Source organism: Entelurus aequoreus, linkage group LG19 (genome assembly GCF_033978785.1).
Source record: "Entelurus aequoreus isolate RoL-2023_Sb linkage group LG19, RoL_Eaeq_v1.1, whole genome shotgun sequence".
NCBI lineage: Eukaryota > Metazoa > Chordata > Actinopteri > Syngnathiformes > Syngnathidae > Entelurus > Entelurus aequoreus.
This window is the reverse complement of record NC_084749.1, coordinates 3,757,457-3,784,049: the sequence shown is the minus strand read 5'-3', so window position 1 is coordinate 3,784,049 and position 26,593 is coordinate 3,757,457. Positions and strand designations below refer to the sequence as shown.

General features: G+C 38.5%; 2 protein-coding genes across 4 annotated transcripts in view; both read left to right on the top strand.

The window, feature by feature from the left end:
* The first annotated feature begins 84 nt into the window (after positions 1–84).
* mrpl54 (mitochondrial ribosomal protein L54) lies at positions 85–2,573 on the top strand. Its single transcript, XM_062027453.1, has 3 exons — positions 85–294; positions 2,054–2,210; positions 2,274–2,573. Exons 1-3 carry the CDS (start codon positions 168–170, stop codon positions 2,404–2,406), a joined length of 417 nt encoding a protein of 138 aa, XP_061883437.1. The 5' UTR covers positions 85–167; the 3' UTR covers positions 2,407–2,573.
* Positions 2,574–6,828: 4,255 nt separating this feature from the next.
* malt2 (MALT paracaspase 2) overlaps positions 6,829–26,593 on the top strand; it is a 38,082-nt gene continuing 18,317 nt past the window's right edge. The window contains exons 1-5 of one of the 3 annotated variants that reach the window (XM_062027680.1): positions 6,829–7,063; positions 7,248–7,412; positions 20,397–20,563; positions 23,636–23,766; positions 26,280–26,439. In XM_062027680.1, coding sequence (XP_061883664.1) covers positions 7,276–7,412; positions 20,397–20,563; positions 23,636–23,766; positions 26,280–26,439 — 595 coding nt within the window. In that variant the 5' untranslated portion in view covers positions 6,829–7,063; positions 7,248–7,275. The remainder of the gene's footprint in view (positions 7,064–7,247; positions 7,413–20,396; positions 20,564–23,635; positions 23,767–26,279; positions 26,440–26,593) is intronic. The other 2 variants (XM_062027679.1, XM_062027678.1) reach the window with 2 other exon arrangements.

Here is a 26,593-nt window from a genome sequence, read left to right as displayed (position 1 = left end):
TAATTCCCTGTGCAACCTACTAATAAAAGTCTCAATCAATCAATCAAAAAGAACAGTACAGTTTTAGACTCGCAGTGGCGTGCCAAACCGGAAATAGCACCGGAAGTAGGACCTGAATGTCAAACACTAGCATGTTAGCATGTTAGCATCGCTGAGCTGCAGTCAACATGTCTAGTCACTGTTTGTTCGGCCTTGCTTTATTCACCAGACACTTTGCAAACAATGCGCTACTAACGCTGCGCAGGAATAACCCTTTAAACAAACTACAAGCCTGCGGATATGCGAAGAAAGTCGGTAAGTAAAGACATCTTAAGTGTGCGTGTTAGCTAGCAACATTACATGCTAGCGTCACTACAACCTCCATAATTCATTATCCTGCTTGATTAAACATCACTTTTTATTATAACCTTTCTTACAACCTCCTTGCATTCAATAATTGTCTTGCTTGATAAAACATCAATTTTTCTTAGTCTTTATTTCATATTTGTGCACTGCAATCACTATTTAATACTGTTTTTGATGAGGGGAGCAATACATTCTTCAAATTAACAATAAAAAAAAACTACAAGCGGTAGAAAATGGAAGGATGGAGTTAAAAAAGTCTACTGTTTACAATTTGAAATGTGAATTTATAGCCCTGGGCTAAGTAGGGCCATCAGCACAATTTATTTTGAGGCCCCCTAGCCCTATTACATATATATATATATATATATATATATATATATATATATATATATATATATATATATATATATATATATATATATATATATATATATATATATATATATATATTTAAATGTAATTGAATCGGTTTTTATACTTTTTCAATAAAACCTGAATTTAATTTGATACATGTTTTGTGCTAAAACGGCTTCATTTCAAATAAGTACTTAAAAAATGTTTTTGTGTAAAATAACATTGTACATAATTAAAACATAAATACATAAATAAAAACCTGAATTTAATTGGATCCATGTTTTGTACTGAAACGAATTCATGTGAAATAGTTTAAAACATATTTCTGTGCAAAATACCACATTTGACATAATTAAAATATGAAGACATAAACAAAACGGGTAATAACTACCTAATATTTACGATTTGAAACCTGAATTGTTGGCCCCTGGCTAAACTGGGGCCCGTCCACTGCTATCACAAAACAAATTAGCATTTTTTTTTAGCTATGTGTGTAACGATTTTATACATTTTAATCAAACTTGTTTTCAATTGGATATGTGTTTTGTACTAAAACGAATTCGGGGGAAATACCTTTTTCAATAGTTGTTTTTTTTGTTGGCAAAATAACAAACATAAATAATTAAATCTAATAATTAAATGTATCAATAATTATATATTTTTTTATTGATGTGAACTTTTTTAATCAAACTTGAAATTCATTTGATATGTGCTGTACTTTTACGAATTAATGGGTAATACATTGTTTAAAAAAAAAAATTGTGCAAAATAACAAAGGTAATTTTTATAATAAAAAATAAATAAATCTAATAAAAAATGAATAGGTAAAAACTTAACTATTTACAATTTGAAAACAGAATTTTTAGCCCCTGTTTTATTTTAAGGCCCTCCTGCCCCCTATATAAAAAAAATACAAACATATTTTGTATGCATGTAGAACGATTTTTATGCTTTTTCAATCCAACTTTAATTTATTTTGAGACATGCTTTTTATGAAAACGAATTTAGGGGGATTATAGTGTTCAATAATATTTTTTGTGTGCAAAATAGCGCATTTTACATAAATAAAACATGAATAAATACAGAAATACATTTAATAAATTATTATAATTTATTTACAATTTGAAACCTGAATTTAATTTTGAGGCCACCTATCACTATTACAAAATAAATATATATATACATTTTTTATTAATGTGAAACGATTTTTATACTTTAAAAAAAAAATCTATTTGACACATGTTTTGTACTAAAACAAATTCATGGGAAATAAATTGTTGAATAATTATTAAGACATTTGAGATCATTATAAGCCCATCAATGTGTTGCAATAATGAAAGTGTTGGTGGTCCAGTGGCCAAAGGCAAAGGAAAAGGTTTGGTGAAGGATGAGCTGAAAGGACCAGAAGTCTGCAACGACCCAGTGCGACTGACCACTTATGCAGTGGGGGCCAACATCTACAAGCAAGGAGAAGACCCCAAACTGAAGCCTCATGAAGAATACCCAGAGTGGTAAGAAGTCCTCTTCCTCCTTATTTCCACTGCCCACTGACGCTCCTGGCCGTCTTCTGCCAGGCTCTTCCACATCAACCTGGGACCTGCCTGCCAGCTTCACCAGCTGGAGGAAGACACCTGGGAGTACTGGAAGCGGCTCCGCAAGGAAAACATTTGGCGCCAAAACAGATTGAGGAAAGGGAAGAAGTTTTAGCGTCACCGGACTAGACTAGACTAGACTAGACTGGACTGGACTGGACTGGACTTCTGTATCATCTTGCTGAATGAAGCCAACCGTCAAATGTTGCTGACTTTGACGCAGTGAGTGGATTTGTTGAAAAGGAGCCGTGATTCATTAAAGATTGTTTTTTATTGACCATCCTTGAGTAAAACATCCTTCATTGCTTGATCTTTGACATAGGGCCACATGTCATGATTATGTGGGTATGATTTAGATTTGACATTTAAAACGGCTAAACGCAATTCAATGTGGGTCAATTTATGCTAAGCTAATGTCAACATCTTGGAGACAAAGCTGCACCTCTTGTCTTTGCAAATATTCAAATAAATGCTGGTTGTTTGTGCCATACAAACATTGCGTTTGTGCTGGGAAGTTGTTTTTTACTGTCGTTATGCTAATTACAGATGATGTTGGAAAACCCGTTCTCCCGATGCTTCGATAAGAAAAGAACCGATTCCATGGATTCCAATCCCTTTTTGAGAAGTGGTTCCCGTTATCGAAGCCACTACCGTGTTTTGGCGACCATAAGGCGCACTGTATTAATAAGTGCCGTGTCAGTTACGGGTGCTATTTGTGTATTTAACAGAGGTGGGACCAAGTCATTGTTTTGCAAGTCACAAGTAAGTCTCAAGTCTTTGCCCTCAAGTCTCCAGTCAAGTCCCGAGTCAAGACAGGCAAGTCCCGAGTCAAGTCCAAAGTCAAGACTGGAAAGTCTCAAGTCAAGTCCCAAGTCCTGCATTTTGAGTTTCGAGTCCTTTAAAGTCCTTTTAACTACATACTAATATTTTTACACAGATTGTGTATGCTTTTAAAACGCTGTATTTATTTATTAAAAGAAGTGCATTTGAAATTGCAGGGACAAAAACAGTGCTGACATTGCAATTCATAATAGCACTATTAACCAGTCATTTTAAACATTTAACTCATTCCTTTACAGAATAAACACATTTGCAAAAACAAGTGCAACTGTACTTATTTGTACAAAAGTGTTAACATTGTATTTCCATGGCATATTGCATTGTAACTAGTTCCACAGCACTTTCTATCCTGTTCTTACCTTATCTCATCTCATACTGTATGTGTGTTGATGTGTGCGTACACATGGAAAACATAACAAATACATGAACTAAGCAATGAACAGAGTTGTGCTTTTTACATGTCAGGGCCCTATGCAATATGTACACATTCTTAATATAGTATACATTTTAACTGATTTTTATTTGACTATGTTTGTCTTTTTGTAGGTGGCTAAAATACGCGGTGCTGCTGACCGCCGTCTAACGTTACGTTACTGTGTGTGTGATACATTGACTAACGTCACGTTACTGTGTGTGATACATTGACTAACGTTACGTTACTGTGTGTGATACATTGACTAACGTTACGTTACTGTGTGTGATACATGGACTAACATTACGTTACTTTGTGTGATACATTGACTAACGTTACGTTACTGTGTGTGATACATTGACTAACGTTACGTTACTGTGTGTGATACATGGACTAACATTACGTTACTTTGTGTGATACATTGACTAACGTTACGTTACTGTGTGTGATACATTGACTAACGTTACGTTACTGTGTGTGATACATTGACTAACGTTACGTTACTGTGTGTGATACATGGACTAACGTTACGTTACTGTGTGTGATACATTGACTAACGTTACGTTACTGTGTGTGATACATTGACTAACGTTACGTTACTGTGTGTGATACATGGACTAACATTACGTTACTGTGTGTGATACATTGACTAACGTTACGTTACTGTGTGTGATACATTGACTAACGTTACGTTACTGTGTGTGATACATTGACTAACGTTACGTTACTGTGTGTGATACATTGACTAACGTTACGTTACTGTGTGTGATACATTGACTAACATTACGTTACTTTGTGTGATACATTGACTAACATTACGTTACTTTGTGTGATACATTGACTAACGTTACGTTACTTTGTGTGATACATTGACTAACGTTACGTTACTGTGTGTGATACATTGACTAACGTTACGTTACTGTGTGTGATACATGGACTAACATTACGTTACTTTGTGTGATACATTGACTAACGTTACGTTACTGTGTGTGATACATTGACTAACGTTACGTTACTGTGTGTGATACATTGACTAACGTTACGTTACTGTGTGTGATACATTGACTAACGTTACGTTACTGTGTGTGATACATTGACTAACGTTACGTTACTTTGTGTGATACATTGACTAACGTTACGTTACTGTGTGTGATACATTGACTAACGTTACGTTACTGTGTGTGATACATGGACTAACATTACGTTACTTTGTGTGATACATTGACTAACGTTACGTTACTGTGTGTGATACATTGACTAACGTTACGTTACTGTGTGTGATACATTGACTAACGTTACGTTACTGTGTGTGATACATTGACTAACGTTACGTTACTGTGTGTGATACATTGACTAACGTTACGTTACTGTGTGTGATACATTGACTAACGTTACGTTACTGTGTGTGATACATTGACTAACGTTACGTTACTGTGTGTGATACATTGACTAACATTACGTTACTTTGTGTGATACATTGACTAACTTTACGTTACTTTGTGTGATACATTGACTAACGTTACGTTACTTTGTGTGATACATTGACTAACGTTACGTTACTGTGTGTGATACATTGACTAACGTAACGTTATGTTTGGGTACCTCATGCAACCCTGCTTAAAAAAAATCACTTGACAAAAAGTAAGAATAAGGTAGCGAACTGCAGTGGATGCAACAGATTGCCGCGTTTGCGATGACGTTATAGCCATAGACATCTTCTAAGTAGACGCAGCATTGGCTGCTGTGACACGAGAAATTGGGCCGCCATCTTGAAGTGGTGATGAGCAGCCTAAACTGACAGTTGACAGGTAGAAAACAAAGATGGTGTTCAGCGTTTTCCTCCTCAAATGAGCGGACTGTTGAAAATGGCCAAACTTGTTCCACTGAGGGCCACAGACTGAAAAATCATAGGATGCCGGGGCCATTTTGTCAGTTTTCACCTTCAAAACCTGCATGATTTATAGAATTTTTTCAAAGAACTAAAAAATGCAATTTCGATAGAAATTTTGTGTGAATGTTGAAACACCAAAGCTGAACTGAAATGCTAACAGTTGGCCAGATAGCGTCAAGTAACAAAAGTATGAGCTAAAAAAAAGCTTGCATGACAACATTACTATGTTAGCATGCTAACAATAGCACTGTTAGCATTAGTGAAATATCAAAGCACATGACACTGAAGTTTATACCTGCTAAATAAGCTAGAATGCTAATGTTAGCATGCTAAAATACTAACTTTAGCATGCGATGGATACCTGAAATGTTAAAAAGAAAATGCTAGCATGGTACCATTAGCATGACTCAAGTACCAAAATATGACTCGGGTGTGGAGCGATGAAAATAGCTAAATGGGTTCTCATTCTATTAGTGTTAACATGCTAACAATAGCACTGTTAGCATTAGTGAAATATCAAAACACATGACACTGAAGTTTATACCTGCTAAATAAGCTAGAATGTTAATGTTAGCATGCTAAAATACTAACTTTAGCATGCGATGAATACCTCAAATGTTAAAAAGAAAATGCTAGCATGGTACCATTAGCATGAGTCAAGTACCAAAATATGACTCGGGTGTGGAGCGATGAAAATAGCTAAATGGGTTCTCATTCTATTAGTGTTAGCATGCTAACAATAGCACTGTTAGCATTAGTGAAATATCAAAACACATGACACTGAAGTTCATACCTGCTAAATAAGCTAGAATGCTAATGTTAGCATGCTAAAATACTAACTTTAGCATGCGATGGATACCTGAAATGTTAAAAAGAAAATGCTAGCATGGTACCATTAGCATGAGTCAAGTACCAAAATATGACTCGGGTGTGGAGCGATGAAAATAGCTAAATGGGTTCTCATTCTATTAGTGTTAGCTAAATAAGCTAGAATGCTAATGTTAGCATGCTAAAATACTAACTTTAGCATGCGATGGATACCTGAAATGTTAAAAAGAAAATGCTAGCATGGTACCATTAGCATGAGTCCAGTACCAAAATATGACTCGGGTGTGGAGCGATGAAAGTAGCTAAATGGGTTCTCATTCTATTAGCGTTATCATGCTAACAGGTTGCATTCGTCAAGTAAAACATATTTGATGGTGTTTATCTGCAAAAGTTGTGGTGCCAATATTAGAATGCTAACAATGGTGCCACGGGCCACAAATGTCCCCCTGGCGGCAGTTTGGACATCAGTCTTAAACGTTTGGTCCAAAACAAAGTTCATGTTATCACTGTATTACTGTAAGTTTGGACATTGTTGCTGTTATTAACATGTTATTATTCACACGCAGGGACTTTCCTAGTACAACTTTCCTCCGGCAGTCATGTACGTCAACTTCCGCTGTGCGGTTGCCATGGCGACAGCTGAGCACGACCCACCCCGTGTGCGCGACATGGCGCAAATGAGGAAACCGACCCAAGGAACTAAATCTATCAATAGATCGACTTTATCGCCGATAAAAATCAATTGTGGAACCAAAGTGACGTCTTCCTGCTCGACTTGAAGCGACAACCTCGCCTCAGTGGGTAAGTTTGATTGACTTTAACGCACGAATATGCCGGAAGTGGTGCGTTCAATGCACTTTAGCGTTTGAATGATTGTAATGTTGGGAGTTTTGTCAAGCAGCGACTTGTCCCGAGCGAAGGTGAAAGTGGAAGTCTGTCACCACTTGTCTTGTTTCTTAGCCATGTCCGTGTCATGTCCTTCTAGTGCAGTAGAGCTGCCAGCTAGGCGGAAGATGGAGCAGTCCAGGGCTAGTATTGGTGAGCTGCAGAAGGACGTGATGGACATGTTGGCCAAGATGTTGGACAACAACACCTGCGGCTGGAGACACCTGGCGGCCGCGGCGTCTGAGCAGCCCGGACTCCTCTGCAGGTGGGCCTTGAACGCACCCTTTGGGAGTCTGCTGTCCTACGGCGCCAACATTTGCAAACTACTTTTACAAACCTATCACTTTTCTACACCTATAATAAACTTCTGGGCTAGGCAAACTACTTTTTTAAACCTATCACTTTTCTACACCTATAATAAACTTCTGGGCTAGGCAAACTACTTTTTTTTTTAAACCTATCACTTTTCTACACCTATAATAAACTTCTGGGCTAGGCAAACTACTTTTTTAAACCTATCACTTTTCTACACCTATTATAAACTTCTGGGCTAGGCAAACTACTTTTTTTAAAACTTATCACTTTTCTACACCTATAATAAACTTCTGGGCTAGGCAAGCTACTTTTTTAAACCTATCACTTTTCTACACCTATAATAAACTTCTGGGCTAGGCAAACTACTTTTTTAAACCTATCACTTTTCTACACCTATAATAAACTTCTGGGCTAGGCAAACTACTTTTTTTAAACCTATCACTTTTCTACATCTATAATAAACTTCTGGGCTAGGCAAACTACTTTTTTAAACCTATCACTTTTCTACACCTATAATAAACTTCTGGGCTAGGCAAACTACTTTTTTAAACCTATCACTTTTCTACACCTATTATAAACTTCTGGGCTAGGCAAACTACTTTTTTTTAAACCTATCACTTTTCTACACCTATAATAAACTTCTGGGCTAGGCAAGCTACTTTTTTAAACCTATCACTTTTCTACACCTATAATAAACTTCTGGGCTAGGCAAACTACTTTTTTAAACCTATCACTTTTCTACACCTATAATAAACTTCTGGGCTAGGCAAACTACTTTTTTAAACCTATCACTTTTCTACACCTATAATAAACTTCTGGGCTAGGCAAACTACTTTTTTAAACCTATCACTTTTCTACACCTATAATAACCTCGTGGGCTAGGCAAATACACTCTCCTTTTGGACGCCATGACAGTGCAGCTAATGCTACATGGCATTTCTCTCTAGCCCCTGCACGTGGCACGACACCTTATGGACAAAAGTAGAAAATAATACCTTTTGTTGATGACATAGTGACAAAACAACCACAAAGCTCAAGACAAACAACACTACTCATAAAGGTAAACATGAAGCTTGTGTCTTGAACATGTTACTATATTAGAGTGTGCAGTAATTACTTCTAGGGTTGCCACCACCCCTAAAATACGGAATCCACCCGTAATTGGGACTGAAATGTTGCATCCCGTATTGAACCAATACAGTTTCTTCTGTATTTTCTTATTTGTCCCATGCATCTGACACACACACACACACACACACACACACACACACACACACACACACACACACACACACACACACACACACACACACACACACACACACACACACACACACGTGAACACTGAATTCAACAATAATGAACAAAATAAGACATTGATTGATTGAAACTTGTATTAGTAGATTGCACAGTACAGTACATATTCCGTACAATTGACCACTAAATGGTAACACCCCAATAAGTTTTTCAACTTGTTTAAGTCGGGGTCCACGTTTACATGACAGTAAAGACAGCAATGTTGCAGCGGACCATGAATTTACCATGAATTGATTTAAGTGGACCCCGACTTAAACAAGTTGAAAAACTTATTGGGGTGTTACCATCTAGTGGTCAATTGTACGGAATATGTACTGTACTGTGCGGCCTATATATAAGTTTCATTTACAGCACTTTATATGTATAGAATACAGTAGGCAGGCCTATGTATAAGTTTCATTTACAGCACTTTATATGTATAGAATACAGTAGGCAGGCCTATATATAAGTTTCATTTACAGCACTTTATATGTATAGAATACAGTAGGCAGGCCTATATATACGTTTCATTTACAGCACTTTATATGTATAGAATACAGTAGGCAGGCCTATGTATAAGTTTCATTTACTGCACTTTATATGTATAGAATACAGTAGGCAGGCCTATATATACGTTTCATTTACAGCACTTTATATGTATAGAATACAGTAGGCAGGCCTATGTATAAGTTTCATTTACAGCACTTTATATGTATAGAATACAGTAGGCAGGCCTATATATAAGTTTCATTTACAGCACTTTATATGTATAGAATACAGTAGGCAGGCCTATATATAAGTTTCATTTACAGCACTTTATATGTATAGAATACAGTAGGCAGGCCTATATATAAGTTTCATTTACTGCACTTTATATGTATAGAATACAGTAGGCAGGCCTATATATAAGTTTCATTTACAGCACTTTATATGTATAGAATACAGTAGGCAGGCCTATATATAAGTTTCATTTACAGCACTTTATATGTATAGAATACAGTAGGCAGGCCTATATATAAGTTTCATTTACAGCACTTTATATGTATAGAATACAGTAGGCAGGCCTATATATAAGTTTCATTTACTGCACTTTATATGTATAGAATACAGTAGGCAGGCATATGTATAAGTTTCATTTACAGCACTTTATATGTATAGAATACAGTAGGCAGGCCTATATATAAGTTTCATTTACTGCACTTTATATGTATAGAATACAGTAGGCAGGCCTATATATAAGTTTCATTTACAGCACTTTATATGTATAGAATACAGTAGGCAGGCCTATATATAAGTTTCATTTACTGCACTTTATATGTATAGAATACAGTAGGCAGGCCTATGTATAAGTTTCATTTACAGCACTTTATATGTATAGAATACAGTAGGCAGGCCTATATATAAGTTTCATTTACTGCACTTTATATGTATAGAATACAGTAGGCAGGCATATGTATAAGTTTCATTTACAGCACTTTATATGTATAGAATACAGTAGGCAGGCCTATATATAAGTTTCATTTACTGCACTTTATATGTATAGAATACAGTAGGCAGGCCTATATATAAGTTTCATTTACAGCACTTTATATGTATAGAATACAGTAGGCAGGCCTATATATAAGTTTCATTTACTGCACTTTATATGTATAGAATACAGTAGGCAGGCCTATATATAAGTTTCATTTACTGCACTTTATATGTATAGAATACAGTAGGCAGGCCTATATATAAGTTTCATTTACAGCACTTTATATGTGTAGAATACAGTAGGCAGGCCTATATATAAGTTTCATTTACTGCACTTTATATGTATAGAATACAGTAGGCAGGCCTATATATAAGTTTCATTTACAGCACTTTATATGTATAGAATACAGTAGGCAGGCCTATATATAAGTTTCATTTACAGCACTTTATATGTATAGAATACAGTAGGCAGGCCTATATATAAGTTTCATTTACAGCACTTTATATGTATAGAATACAGTAGGCAGGCCTATATATAAGTTTCATTTACTGCACTTTATATGTATAGAATACAGTAGGCAGGCCTATGTATAAGTTTCATTTACAGCACTTTATATGTATAGAATACAGTAGGCAGGCCTATATATAAGTTTCATTTACTGCACTTTATATGTATAGAATACAGTAGGCAGGCCTATATATAAGTTTCATTTACAGCACTTTATATGTGTAGAATACAGTAGGCAGGCCTATATATAAGTTTCATTTACTGCACTTTATATGTATAGAATACAGTAGGCAGGCCTATATATAAGTTTCATTTACAGCACTTTATATGTATAGAATACAGTAGGCAGGCCTATATATAAGTTTCATTTACAGCACTTTATATGTATAGAATACAGTAGGCAGGCCTATATATAAGTTTCATTTACAGCACTTTATATGTATAGAATACAGTAGGCAGGCCTATATATAAGTTTCATTTACTGCACTTTATATGTATAGAATACAGTAGGCAGGCCTATGTATAAGTTTCATTTACTGCACTTTATATGTATAGAATACAGTAGGCAGGCCTATATATAAGTTTCATTTACAGCACTTTATATGTATAGAATACAGTAGGCAGGCCTATATATAAGTTTCATTTACTGCACTTTATATGTATAGAATACAGTAGGCAGGCCTATGTATAAGTTTCATTTACTGCACTTTATATGTATAGAATACAGTATATGCTGAAGTTCAGGCTAGTTACGATACATGGACATAATCATTTATCTAAAGATGTATACACAAGTTCATTGAGTTTTTTGTGTGTTAAACTGCAAGTCTTTGTTTAATTTACAGCACTTTAGCAATGTTCATTGAATGAAATGAAATGAAATCCAAGCATTTAGTTTGTTGATATGCAACATACACATGTTTCTGTGCATTTCAGGGTTTTGGGGAGCCAAACCCTCAAATTGATTTCGGCCGTGCAGTTTTGCCGTGAGGAGTCTTCCTTATTTGCGGTTCTGAAAGGTGGCAACCCTAATTACTTCTATAGCAGGAAAAATGACACTTCAAACTCGGGGTCTCCCTCCCTTGTCCCGATGGCAGCAAAAAACGAAACAGTTTAGTCATTTAAAAAAGGTAAAAATGGTAGGCTAAAGGCTACTAGCAGCTAGCAGCTACAAAACAGCTAAGTTAGACATAAGTAATAAATGTCCTTGAAGGAACAATATTGCACTCTGGAACAGCACATTTGACATTATTAAATAATAATAGTTGCGTGCTACTTACACATACAAAGTCTCCAAGGCAGAAGCGTGTTAGAAAGTAGCCAGGAACAAACGTGTCCGCATCAGTCAACTTACTGTGTCATGAGATTAATATACGTAATTATCGTGGCCAGGAGGTGTCGCCAAAAAAACAATTACCACTCTGTTTCAACTTAAAAACAGCGTAAGTCCATTTCAGAAGGTTAATAAAGGTTTAAGTTAGTGTTTTTCATGCCTACCAGTGTTCTCTGTTTGACTAAATTCCCTTCATCAAACCTTTTTTAACATTTCACACTACAAAATGTCAAAAGTATGTATGATTTGTGCTGATATCGGATCGGATCATTATCAGTATCGGCCAGTACTCAAGACTCTAATATCAGTATTGTGTCAGAAATGAAAAAGTTCTATCGGGACTGGGGATGGGTGCCAAATTCTGTACTTTTATAGGCATCGACCGAATTGCGTGGCTACTACCGGGTATCGATTCACGTCAAATCAAACGGTGCCTTATTTCGATACCTTTTGATGCTCGCGACGTCACCTCTGGTCAGAGGTGTGGACTCGAGTCACATGACTTGGACTCGAGTCAGACTCGAGTCATGAATTTGATGACTTTAGACTGGACTTGACAAAATGTAAAGAGACTTGCAACTGGACTTAGACTTTAACATCAATGACTTGTGACTTCACTTGGACTTGAGCCTTTTGACTTGACATGACTTGCTACTTTCCCCAAAACCTAAAGCTTAAAAAGTTATTTGGGAGCGCTCCGTAGCTTTCATTTTCTACGTCTGTGTCTATCAGCGTGTGTGCTGCTTGTCAGCTGGTGTGTGCTCTCAGTACAACAGCCAATCAAATTAGATCTACATTGTTTTCATCACACAGCATTCATCCAATCAAATTGCAGGACAACAAATGAACAAGAGTTGTCAAACAACGCGCCAGTGAGAAAGATTTATACCAAAGTTGGTTTCGTTCGGGTATAAAAACTACGACTTGGTCTACAAAAAAGGAATTGCCGTATGCAAATCACGCAGTTGGAATATTACAGACGGAGACGCAACAACTTCCAACTTCGTTCGACATTTGAAGTTGCACTAAGAAGGGTAAGTTTTGAATGTAAGATAACGTTTATTGGCTAAGTAACATGACTTTTATTTGCTGTGTAGTTAAATCAGTGAGGCTGTAAACTCACTGCTAACGTTATAACCATAGACATCTTATAAGTAGACGCAGCATCGAGCGCTACTGCCTACTGGCGCAGACGAGACGCGGAGCCGCCATCTTGGAGTGGTGATCCGCTCCACTCAGTGCAATTCATTTGGCAGGAGCAATGAACTGTCAGCAAATTTAATTCATTTTACCTCACTGAATACCACTCATTTTCACGCGCTTTTTTTGTCATACGTGTAGCTATGATAACGGACACATGTTTTATTATTCATAGTTTGCTTAACAGTAATAGAATATTCTTATATGCTATAAGTGACCAGACGTCCGAGATCAAAACTGGGAATATAATCCCAGAGAAAGGGGAAAAAAACAGTCAGCTATTTTGAAGTTGAAGAAACAATATGATTAGGTTATATATACATGCTACATAAACAATGTATGAATACATTAGATATCTATATATCTTATAGACTGTATCTCTGTTGCTGCAGCAGCAGAGAGTTTATTCTGTCTTGACACTTTGTATTGATATGTTGTATTACATTCTTCCCTTAAATGATCATGTTTACAGTGATTGTTATATATGTATTTTTTATGTATGTCGCTTTGGATAAAAGCGTCTGCCAAATACTTCAACATAAACATATATAACCACCTGAAAGTCTTTATATCAGCTAAAACCACCAATCTGTTTCACTGGATTCAGAATAAAACCAAATGCTGTCTTACCCAACAATGTTAGTATTTGAATATTGTTACTTGAAGACTTATTCCTGGTTACAATTATACTGTTAAGAAAGTATTGTCTTATATTTTGCCTAAAATGAGAATGCATCATAATCAATGGCGGCTGGTGAATTTTGTTTTAGGTGGGGCTGCAAGTTTGTAAAGCAAACCCCTGTAGGGGCGTCATCCTCCCCCAGAAGATTTATTTGTGATTTTCACATACAAATATTGAAGATCTTTGCTCCTTCTCAACTCTGTGGTAATGTTATTTTCATAAAATGCAACCAATAGTACATTAATGTTAAATCTTACTTGTGAAAAGTAATCCCCCGATTCCTATTTTCAACAGTCCGCTCATTTGAGCAGGAAAACGCTGAACACCAGCCCGGCATCTTTGTTTTCTACCTGTCAACTGTCAGTTTAGGCTGCTCGCCGGCTCCTCATCACCACTTCAAGATGCAATTTGCTCGCGTCACAGCAACCAATACTGCGTGTACTTACAAGATGTCTGTGGTTATAACATCATTTCAAACACAGGAATATGTTGCGTCCACTGCAGTTTGCCACCTTATTCATACTTTTTGTCAAGTGATTTTTTTAAGCAGGGTTGCATGAGGTATCTACACATAACGTTACGTTAGTCAATGTATCACACACAGTAACATAACGTTAGACGGCGGTCAGCAGCACAGCATATTTTAGCCACCTACAAAAAGACAAACATAGTCAAATAAAGGTCAGTTAAAATGTATACTATATTAAGAATATGTGTACATATTGCATAGGGCCCTGACATCTAAAAAGTACAACTCTGTTCATTGTTATGTTCATGTATTTGTTATGTTTTTCATGTGTACGCACACATCAACACACATACAGTATGAGATGAGATCAATGAGATAAGGTAAGAACAGAATAGAAAGTGCTGTGGAACTAGTTACAATGCAATATGCCATGGAAATACAATGTTAACACTTTTGTACAAATAATTACAGTTGCACTTGTTTTTGCAAATGTGTTTATTCTGTAAAGGAATGAGTTAAATGTTTAAAATTGTTTAAACTATTAAAATGACTGGTTAATAGTGCTATTATGAATTGCAATGTCAGTACTATTTTTTTTCCTGCTATTTCAAATGCACTTGTTTTAATAAATAAATACAGCGGTTTAAAAGCATACACAATCTGTGTAAAAATATTAGTCTGTGGTTAAAAGGACTTGAAAGGACTCGAAACTCAAAATGCAGGACTTGTGACTTGACTTGAGACTTTCTAGTCTTGACTTTGGACTTGACTCGGGACTTGCCTGTCTTGACTCGGGACTTGACTCGAGACTTGAGGGCAAAGACTTGAGACTTACTTGTGACTTGCAAAGCAATGACTTGGTCCCACCTCTGCCTCTGGTTGTAGACTAAACACCGGCTCACGTAAACAATCAGTCAAGCAGCACTGAGGGCGGACTCAGCCACACAGCAAAGCAAGTACGCTTGGTAGAAAACACTCAAACTTAAAGTAAGGCTCCACTCTTCCAAAATGCGTGAGCTCAATGCTAATTTACATTGGATTTGCCATACGCAGGCTACTGTTAGCATTAGCGATTTTGCACGGCGATTTCAACGCCTCCAAATGTGGTCATTAAACTACAGCTAAGATGAATGTGGCAATCAAACAGCTGGTGTGTAATAAGCACAACACTTACAGTGCAAACACTTTGTGGGGCGCAACATAACACATTCAGCTTCCTGGTTAAAGCCACTTCTTAGTTTGACGACATAATCAGCTCATTTTGAAATGTTACATTAAAAATGTACAATATTTATAAACACACACAAATGACCTAAATGTAGTACTGTTGAGTACTGGTATCGGGAATTGGTACAGAATCGGTTGAAATGTGAACGGTACCCCACTTGAAAGATGACCTTGACATTGTTTGTGTGTGTGTAACATGCAGCTTCTCTCCTGCAGTGACATGTTTGTGTGTATAACATGCAGCTTCTCTCCTGCAGTGAGATGTTTGTGTGTGTGTAACATGCAGCTTCTCTCCTGCAGTGACATGTTTGTGTGTGTGTAACATGCAGCTTCTCTCCTGCAGTGACATGTTTGTGTGTGTGTAACATGCAGCTTCTCTCCTGCAGTGACATGTTTGTGTGTGTAACATGCAGCTTCTCTCCTGCAGTGACATGTTTGTGTGTGTGTAACATGCAGCTTCTCTCCTGCAGTGACATGTTTGTGTGTGTGTAACATGCAGCTTCTCTCCTGCAGTGACATGTTTGTGTGTGTGTAACATGCAGCTTCTCTCCTGCAGTGACATGTTTGTGTGTGTAACATGCAGCTTCTCTCCTGCAGTGACATGTTTGTGTGTGTGTAACATGCAGCTTCTCTCCTGCAGTGACATGTTTGTGTGTGTGTAACATGCAGCTTCTCTCCTGCAGTGACATGTTTGTGTGTGTGTAACATGCAGCTTCTCTCCTGCAGTGACATGTTTGTGTGTGTAACATGCAGCTTCTCTCCTGCAGTGACATGTTTGTGTGTGTGTAACATGCAGCTTCTCTCCTGCAGTGACATGTTTGTGTGTGTGTAACATGCAGCTTCTCTCCTGCAGTGACATGTTTGTGTGTGTGTAACATGCAGCTTCTCTCCTGCAGTGACATGTTTGTGTGTGTGTAACATGCAGCTTCTCTCCTGCAGTGACATGTTTGTGTGTGTGTAACATGCAGCTTCTCTCCTGCAGTGACATGTTTGTGTGTGTGTAACATGCAGCTTCTCTCCTGCAGTGACATGTTTGTGTGTGTGTAACATGCAGCTTCTCTCCTGCAGTGACATGTTTGTGTGTGTAACATGCAGCTTCTCTCCTGCAGTGACATGTTTGTGTGTGTAACATGCAGCTTCTCTCCTGCAGTGACATGTTTGTGTGTGTGTAACATGCAGCTTCTCTCCTGCAGTGACATGTTTGTGTGTGTGTAACATGCAGCTTCTCTCCTGCAGTGACATGTTTGTGTGTGTGTAACATGCAGCTTCTCTCCTGCAGTGACATGTTTGTGTGTGTGTAACATGCAGCTTCTCTCCTGCAGTGACATGTTTGTGTGTGTAACATGCAGCTTCTCTCCTGCAGTGACATGTTTGTGTGTGTGTAACATGCAGCTTCTCTCCTGCAGTGACATGTGTGTGTGTGTGTAACATGCAGCTTCTCTCCTGCAGTGACATGTTTGTGTGTGTAACATGCAGCTTCTCTCCTGCAGTGACATGTTTGTGTGTGTGTAACATGCAGCTTCTCTCCTGCAGTGACATGTTTGTGTGTGTGTAACATGCAGCTTCTCTCCTGCAGTGACATGTGTGTGTGTGTGTAACATGCAGCTTCTCTCCTGCAGTGACATGTTTGTGTGTGTGTAACATGCAGCTTCTCTCCTGCAGTGACATGTTTGTGTGTGTGTAACATGCAGCTTCTCTCCTGCAGTGACATGTTTGTGTGTGTGTAACATGCAGCTTCTCTCCTGCAGTGACATGTTTGTGTGTGTGTAACATGCAGCTTCTCTCCTGCAGTGACATGTTTGTGTGTGTGTAACATGCAGCTTCTCTCCTGCAGTGACATGTTTGTGTGTGTAACATGCAGCTTCTCTCCTGCAGTGACATGTTTGTGTGTGTAACATGCAGCTTCTCTCCTGCAGTGACATGTTTGTGTGTGTGTAACATGCAGCTTCTCTCCTGCAGTGACATGTTTGTGTGTGTGTAACATGCAGCTTCTCTCCTGCAGTGACATGTTTGTGTGTGTAACATGCAGCTTCTCTCCTGCAGTGACATGTTTGTGTGTGTGTAACATGCAGCTTCTCTCCTGCAGTGACATGTTTGTGTGTGTGTAACATGCAGCTTCTCTCCTGCAGTGACATGTTTGTGTGTGTGTAACATGCAGCTTCTCTCCTGCAGTGACATGTTTGTGTGTGTGTAACATGCAGCTTCTCTCCTGCAGTGACATGTTTGTGTGTGTAACATGCAGCTTCTCTCCTGCAGTGACATGTTTGTGTGTGTGTAACATGCAGCTTCTCTCCTGCAGTGACATGTTTGTGTGTGTGTAACATGCAGCTTCTCTCCTGCAGTGACATGTTTGTGTGTGTAACATGCAGCTTCTCTCCTGCAGTGACATGTTTGTGTGTGTGTAACATGCAGCTTCTCTCCTGCAGTGACATGTTTGTGTGTGTGTAACATGCAGCTTCTCTCCTGCAGTGACATGTTTGTGTGTGTGTAACATGCAGCTTCTCTCCTGCAGTGACATGTTTGTGTGTGTGTAACATGCAGCTTCTCTCCTGCAGTGACATGTTTGTGTGTGTAACATGCAGCTTCTCTCCTGCAGTGACATGTTTGTGTGTGTGTAACATGCAGCTTCTCTCCTGCAGTGACATGTTTGTGTGTGTGTAACATGCAGCTTCTCTCCTGCAGTGACATGTTTGTGTGTGTGTAACATGCAGCTTCTCTCCTGCAGTGACATGTTTGTGTGTGTAACATGCAGCTTCTCTCCTGCAGTGACATGTTTGTGTGTGTGTAACATGCAGCTTCTCTCCTGCAGTGACATGTTTGTGTGTGTAACATGCAGCTTCTCTCCTGCAGTGACATGTTTGTGTGTGTGTAACATGCAGCTTCTCTCCTGCAGTGACATGTTTGTGTGTGTGTAACATGCAGCTTCTCTCCTGCAGTGACATGTTTGTGTGTGTAACATGCAGCTTCTCTCCTGCAGTGACATGTTTGTGTGTGTGTAACATGCAGCTTCTCTCCTGCAGTGACATGTTTGTGTGTGTAACATGCAGCTTCTCTCCTGCAGTGACATGTTTGTGTGTGTGTAACATGCAGCTTCTCTCCTGCAGTGACATGTTTGTGTGTGTGTAACATGCAGCTTCTCTCCTGCAGTGACATGTTTGTGTGTGTAACATGCAGCTTCTCTCCTGCAGTGACATGTTTGTGTGTGTGTAACATGCAGCTTCTCTCCTGCAGTGACATGTTTGTGTGTGTAACATGCAGCTTCTCTCCTGCAGTGACATGTTTGTGTGTGTAACATGCAGCTTCTCTCCTGCAGTGACATGTTTGTGTGTGTGTAACATGCAGCTTCTCTCCTGCAGTGACATGTTTGTGTGTGTAACATGCAGCTTCTCTCCTGCAGTGACATGTTTGTGTGTGTGTAACATGCAGCTTCTCTCCTGCAGTGACATGTTTGTGTGTGTGTAACATGCAGCTTCTCTCCTGCAGTGACATGTTTGTGTGTGTAACATGCAGCTTCTCTCCTGCAGTGACATGTTTGTGTGTGTGTAACATGCAGCTTCTCTCCTGCAGTGACATGTTTGTGTGTGTGTAACATGCAGCTTCTCTCCTGCAGTGACATGTTTGTGTGTGTGTAACATGCAGCTTCTCTCCTGCAGTGACATGTGTGTGTGTAACATGCAGCTTCTCTCCTGCAGTGACATGTTTGTGTGTGTAACATGCAGCTTCTCTCCTGCAGTGACATGTTTGTGTGTGTGTAACATGCAGCTTCTCTCCTGCAGTGACATGTTTGTGTGTGTGTAACATGCAGCTTCTCTCCTGCAGTGACATGTTTGTGTGTGTAACATGCAGCTTCTCTCCTGCAGTGACATGTTTGTGTGTGTGTAACATGCAGCTTCTCTCCTGCAGTGACATGTTTGTGTGTGTAACATGCAGCTTCTCTCCTGCAGTGACATGTTTGTGTGTGTGTAACATGCAGCTTCTCTCCTGCAGTGACATGTGTGTGTGTAACATGCAGCTTCTCTCCTGCAGTGACATGTTTGTGTGTGTAACATGCAGCTTCTCTCCTGCAGTGACATGTTTGTGTGTGTGTAACATGCAGCTTCTCTCCTGCAGTGACATGTTTGTGTGTGTATAACATGCAGCTTCTCTCCTGCAGTGACATGTTTGTGTGTGTGTAACATGCAGCTTCTCTCCTGCAGTGACATGTTTGTGTGTGTGTAACATGCAGCTTCTCTCCTGCAGTGACATGTTTGTGTGTGTAACATGCAGCTTCTCTCCTGCAGTGACATGTTTGTGTGTGTGTAACATGCAGCTTCTCTCCTGCAGTGACATGTTTGTGTGTGTGTAACATGCAGCTTCTCTCCTGCAGTGACATGTTTGTGTGTGTGTAACATGCAGCTTCTCTCCTGCAGTGACATGTTTGTGTGTGTGTAACATGCAGCTTCTCTCCTGCAGTGACATGTTTGTGTGTGTGTAACATGCAGCTTCTCTCCTGCAGTGACATGTTTGTGTGTGTGTAACATGCAGCTTCTCTCCTGCAGTGACATGTTTGTGTGTGTGTAACATGCAGCTTCTCTCCTGCAGTGACATGTTTGTGTGTGTAACATGCAGCTTCTCTCCTGCAGTGACATGTTTGTGTGTGTAACATGCAGCTTCTCTCCTGCAGTGACATGTTTGTGTGTGTGTAACATGCAGCTTCTCTCCTGCAGTGACATGTTTGTGTGTGTGTAACATGCAGCTTCTCTCCTGCAGTGAGACGGATCTGACCAGCTGCTCACTCCAGGTGTTGAGCGCCACAGGAAGTCCAGGACGGAGCCTCTTGGCCCTCCTGGCTGATCGGTCCTGCTCTCAGGTCTTCCTGCTCCAGTGCCTGAAGAAGATAGGCCACCAGGGGGCACTGCAGCTCCTCACTGCCGCAGGTGAGCATTCTCCCTGACCAGGTAGAGTACAAACCTGTTCCACTGAGGGCCGCACATGAAAAATCCAAGCATGGGATGGCCATTTTGACTCAACTGCAATACAATGTATATATTTTTTTTACCTTTAGGGATCCCCTCAAGTTTGATCCCGATGACCCTGAAGGGTCTCAGTCATTAAAAAGGTTAAAAAAATTTTTTTTTTTCAACGCTTAAATCTCTAAATCAACTTCGGATCCATGTGTCGATGTAAAGTTGACTTTTTTTTTTACGATTTATTACCCTAATGTTAATAAAGTTGTTTCTATGGCAAACACACAAAATATGCAATATTTTCCTCCCCAAAAAATTCTATAACATTTTTAAAGTTAAATATTTGATGTAAAGTAATTGGATCCTTATATAGGTAAATAATTAATATAGTTGATTTTAATTATTTATTATTTTTTGTGCGAAGACTGTTTAAACAAGATAAATAAATACAATTCTACCTTCCTAGTCACGTCCGTTGTGTCCTTGGGCAAGACACTTCACCCTTTGCCTCTGATGGCTGCTGGTTAGCGCCTTGCATGGCAGCTCCCGCCATCAGTGTGTGAATGTGTGTGTGAATGGGTAAATGTGGAAATACTGTCAAAGCGCTTTGAGTACCTTGAAGGTAGAAAAGCGCTATACAAGTACAACCCATTTATCATTTATCATTTATCCAAAAGGACCCCGCTCATGAAAGTCTTAAAAATAAGTCATACATTATGTTTGTTTATTTTCTTCAATACCAACTGATACATCTGTAGATCAAGTTCAGATCTATTTGTTGCTATAAAGTTGACCTATTTTTATGATTTATGCAATATTTTCCCCCCCAAAAGTTTTTTTTTTTTCAAGTAATTGATCCTTAAAAAGGTCAATAAATTCATAACATTGATTCCTTATTTTTTTGAGCAATGGCAGTTTGAAAAAGATAAATAAATTATAAATAAATAAATGCAATCCTCACGGATCAAAAAGGGCTCCACCCAAAAATAAGTCATACATTATTTTTATTTTTATTACATTTCAACTGATAAATATTGAGATCAACTTCAGATCGATCTGTCGATATAAAGTTGACTTTTATTATTTTATGATTTATGCCCTTTTTGTCAAATACAACACAATTTCTTATGGCAAACACACAAAATATACAATATTTTCTCTCTCTCACCCCCCCGCCCCCCCAAAAATTTGTCAAAGTGGAATATTTGATATAAATTAATTGGATCCTTAAATTGGTCAATAATTCATAACGTTGATTTTAATTCCTTATTATTTGAGCAATGACAGTTTCAAAAAGATAAATAAATACAATTCTCAGGGATCAAAAAGGTACAGAGCCCCTAAAGGGACATGGGGGAATTTTTTTTTAGATTATTATTTTTATTTTTTTTTAGATATATATCGTGTGCACGCAAAAGTTTCTCGTATGCACGAGATACATATGTAAAAAAAAATTATACAAAAATAAAATTCCCCCATGTCCCTTTAGGGGCTCCGTAAAAAGGGCCCCACTCATTAATGTGTTAAAAATACGCCATACATTTTTTAAAAATATTTTCTTAAATTTCAATTTATAAATCTCAAGATCAACTTCGGATCTATCAGTTGATTTTTTTTTTTTTATTTGTTTATGCCCTTTTTGTCATAGAAAACATTGCTTTTTAATGTCAAACCCACGAAACATGCAATATTTTCCCCACAAAATATTTCAAAGTGAAATATTTAATGTAAAGTAATTGGATCCTTTAATAGGTCAATAATTCATAACGTTGATTTTAATTCCTTATTATTTGAGCCATGACAGTTTAAAAAAGATAAATAAATAACATTCTAGGGGATCAAAAAGGGCCCCACTCATTAACGTGTTAAAAATAAGTCATACTTATTTTTATTTTCTTGAATTTCTACTCATAAATCTCGAGATCACACACAAAATATGCAATATTTTCCCCCAAAACATTTCATAGTGGAATATTTGATGTAAAGTAATTGGATCCTTAAATAGGGCAATAATTCATAACGTTGATTTTAATTCATTATTATTTTTTGAGCAATGAAAGTTTAAAAAAGATAAATAAAAGAATTCTCAGAGATCAAAAAGGGCCCCACTCATTAACGTGTTAAAAATACGTCATACATTATTTTTTAAAATTTTCTTAAATTTCAATTTATAAATCTCGAGATCAACTTTGGATCTATCAGTCGATTATAATTTTTTTCTTTGTTTATTTATGCCCTTTTTGTCATAGAAAACAGTGCTTTTTAATGTCAAACACACGAAACATGCAATATTTTCCCCACAAAATATTTCAAAGTGAAATATTTGATGTAAAATAATTGGATCCTTTAATAGGTCAATAATTCATAACGTTGATTTGAATTCCTTATTATTTGAGCCATGACAGTTTAAAAAAGATAAATAAATAACATTCTCAGAGATCAAAAAGGGCCCCCACTTGTGTTCAAAATAAGTCAAAACATTTTTTTCTTCTTACACTTCAACTCATAATTCTGAAGGTCAACTTCAGATCTCTCAGTCCATTCTAAGTTTTTATTATTTTTGTATATTTTTTTGTTTGATACCCCTTTTGTCAACAACAGTGTTTTTTAATGCCAAACATGCAGATTTTTCGCACATTTCCCCCCCAAAAGTATTTGAAAGTGTAACATTTGATGTGAAGTCGTTGGAGCCTTCAATCGATGGATCATTCACAACAAGATTGATTTGGATTCATCTTTATTTTTGGAGCAATGACAATTTAATAAAACAGCATGCAAGGCAGCTTTGTGGTATTAGAGTCAACATTGCAACTTTTCTTGTTACATTTCACCTGTTTGCTCTTTTATTTCACTTTTTTATGTTTTTTTTTGTAATAGCATTTTTGGAAGGTGCCACGGTAGCTGCGGGCCGCACTTTAGACACCCCTAATGTCTACTCTTCTCTACAGCAAGTGGAGAAAAACACTACATTTGATCTTTGTGTCCCAATCAATCATAAATCTGCCTCACTTTGGTTGTTTGTATTTGCCTGTCAACCCCCAGAAAGGCAGCAGATCCGCGTCACAGTCCAGCCCAACTCCCTGCAGGCTGCAGCGGGCAGCACGCTTGTGTTGACCTGCCGGGCCTCTGGACCGCCTGCTCTCACTTACCAGTGGTTCAAAGGCAAAGAGGAGGTGAGTCTTTTTCTTCGCCCCTTTCACACAGGGATCACGGAAAGGACTGGAATGGAGCTCTACCAGTACAGTAGATACAGTATTTATGGGCAAAGTGACATCCCATCTCCTTCAGATGTGTTGCCAGCATTCCACTTTCACACTGGAGTCACTTTTTTGGGTAAGGAGCTACTGTCAGGAAAGGTCTGACATTTCTAATTTGTCTAATGTTGTTATGAGTCTAAGCCGGACAATTGCTAGGTCAGCGCCATTCACACAGGAACATCGAGCAGGGGTGTCCAAACTTTTGCCACTGACACATCAAAGCCATTTTTATCTTTTCTGCATTTTCAAAACCAATATATGGATATTTTTTAAAAACCTTTAGTTTGGTCCTGAGCACCTGGAAGGGTCTCAGTCATAAAGATGTTAAAAAGAAGTCATACATCGTTTTTTTCAAAGGTAAATCTCTAGCTAAACTTTAGATCTATCTGGCAAAATATAGTTTACTTTATGTTTTATGCCCTATTTGTTCAAGAAAACTATTTTTGGATGGCAAAAACACAAAATATGCAACATTTTCCCCCGAAAGTTTCAAAATGGAACATCTAATGGAAAGTCATTTGAGCCTGAAAGTGAAACTGCACTTTAAAAAAAATGTTGCCTATCGTTCACAATTATTATGAGAGACAAGAAGAAGATGCGATGAGCTAGCGACTTGTCCAGGGTGCCCGAATGCAGCTGAGATAGGCTCCAGCGACCTCAAAAGGGACAAGCGGTAGAAAATGGATGGATGGAAATATGGATCATCCACCGTAGCATGGCCCATATTCTGCTATTATACTTGCTATTGTTTACATCAAGAGCTATAGCTTAGCGGTTAGCATACGGTGTGTTACGTGTAGTGTAGCATGTTTAGCTATGGGTGAGGGCCGACATCCGGGCAACTGAGCTACATACGGGTTCTTCGAGCCATAGCAACGAGACTGGCGTTGAAAACAAACCGTCGCCATTACTCTTTAACCTGTCGACCTACGCTGGTTAAACCCGTCATTCTGCCTCCAAAATGCCGAAAAACGGTGTTGTTTTTGGTTGTGCTAACCACAACTGGAAACGGGGAAAACAAAGGTTGTATTTTGTTCTGCCAAAGCGCGATAAAAGCCCACAGAGACGAGACAAATGGCTCGCAGCTTTACACCGGGAAAACGAGGACGGTTCTCACTGGAGTCCCCCAAAGTCCCGGGTCGTGTGTTCGGATCACTTCGTTTCTGGTAAATATAAGGAACAAAAATCCACCTTCTTAACCACAACTTGGCTATACGTCCGTGCTAATGTTGTACTTGTTGAATTTGTACCTTATAACGTTCGACAGCTGAAGTTGTTGTTGTACAAAAACAACATGCGGTATATACTATATAGTCTATAGCCTAGCTAGCTATTTTCGAAAACCGGACAACGAGAGGATACCAAAGGCAGCGTTAAGATGGACACCACCGGGAAAACGTAAGCCAGGGCGACCAAAGAACACCTGGCGAAGAACAGTTGTACTTAAACAATACATGTAGCCCTCAAATCTCTCAATATTTTATACACTAACACTTGATCTTGTTGTTGATCACTTCCGCGTCTCTTTCTTAGTAGCGCGCAGGCTAAGCTAACTAGCAAGCTAAGCTAAGCCTGAGAAGCTTTAAAGTTCACTGAGACGAGTCTGACGCAAATAATACATTTTCGTTTTTTCACACGATATGCGAATAAGTAAAAATGCGTAAATGAAGGATTTAACGCCGACTTCCAAGCCACAACGCTCGTTAAATGCTTTTTCTGTCAATGCTGTGTTCGCTGTGAGCTGCTTTGTTTTCAACCAATTCCCGGTTGCTAGGGGATTGGTAGGCGGAAGTGACGTAGGTCCGCCCTCACCCATTCCTTCTCCTCCGAGGAGGATGCCTGTAAGAAACCTACTTTGTTTGCCACCATGGAGGCGAGTATTAGTGATTTAGAAGATGCTTCTAAATCACATTCTTGCTGTGTCTGCAAATTTGACTGCCTCAAGCAAACAAACCCTTCCTCAATGCAATGTAGCAGCCTTGCTAGCGGCTAACGTCCCTCCACAATCACTAATCCTCGCCTCCATGGTGGCAAACAAACTAGGTTTCTTACAGGCATCCTCATTGGAGGAGAAGGAATAGCTAAACATGCTACCGCTAAGCTATAGCTCTTGATGTAAACAATACCAAGTATAATAGCAGAATATGGTCCATGCTACGGTGGTTGATCGATATTTCCATCCATCCATCCATTTTCTACTGCTTGTCCCTTTTGGACACTATTCATCCATAAAAAAGTAAAACAATTGTAAATGTGTTCTGGGGTGCTCCAAATAGAAATCTGTTTTGGACTTGGAACCCCATTCCTCCTGCCATTTTGGTTGTAGCCCACTTTGCTGGGTTCTGTGTAAAAGGTACAGGGGTATAAGTAAGATTGAAATGAAACAGGTGATGCAGGACCTCTGTGTGTAATACCTTCTTCTGTGTAAGGTTTTGGAAGCAACTGGAAGCACACCTGAGCTGGTCCTGTGTCCCCTGGGCCCCCAGCACCAGGGTTCTTACATCTGTCGGGTCAACCATGGGGACATCTGCTGCTTCTCCCAGTGGGCTCGGGTGCGCTTGGTTTACTCGCCCGTCGGCACTGGTCCAGGTATGTTCCCTCCTCCATGTTTGAAAATGATTTTAGCATAATCCAAATGTCTTAAATCTAGTTGACCTATTTATGCCTTTAGATCAGGGGTGTAGACATATATATGATATGTATATGTGCATATATATATATATATATATATATATATATATAT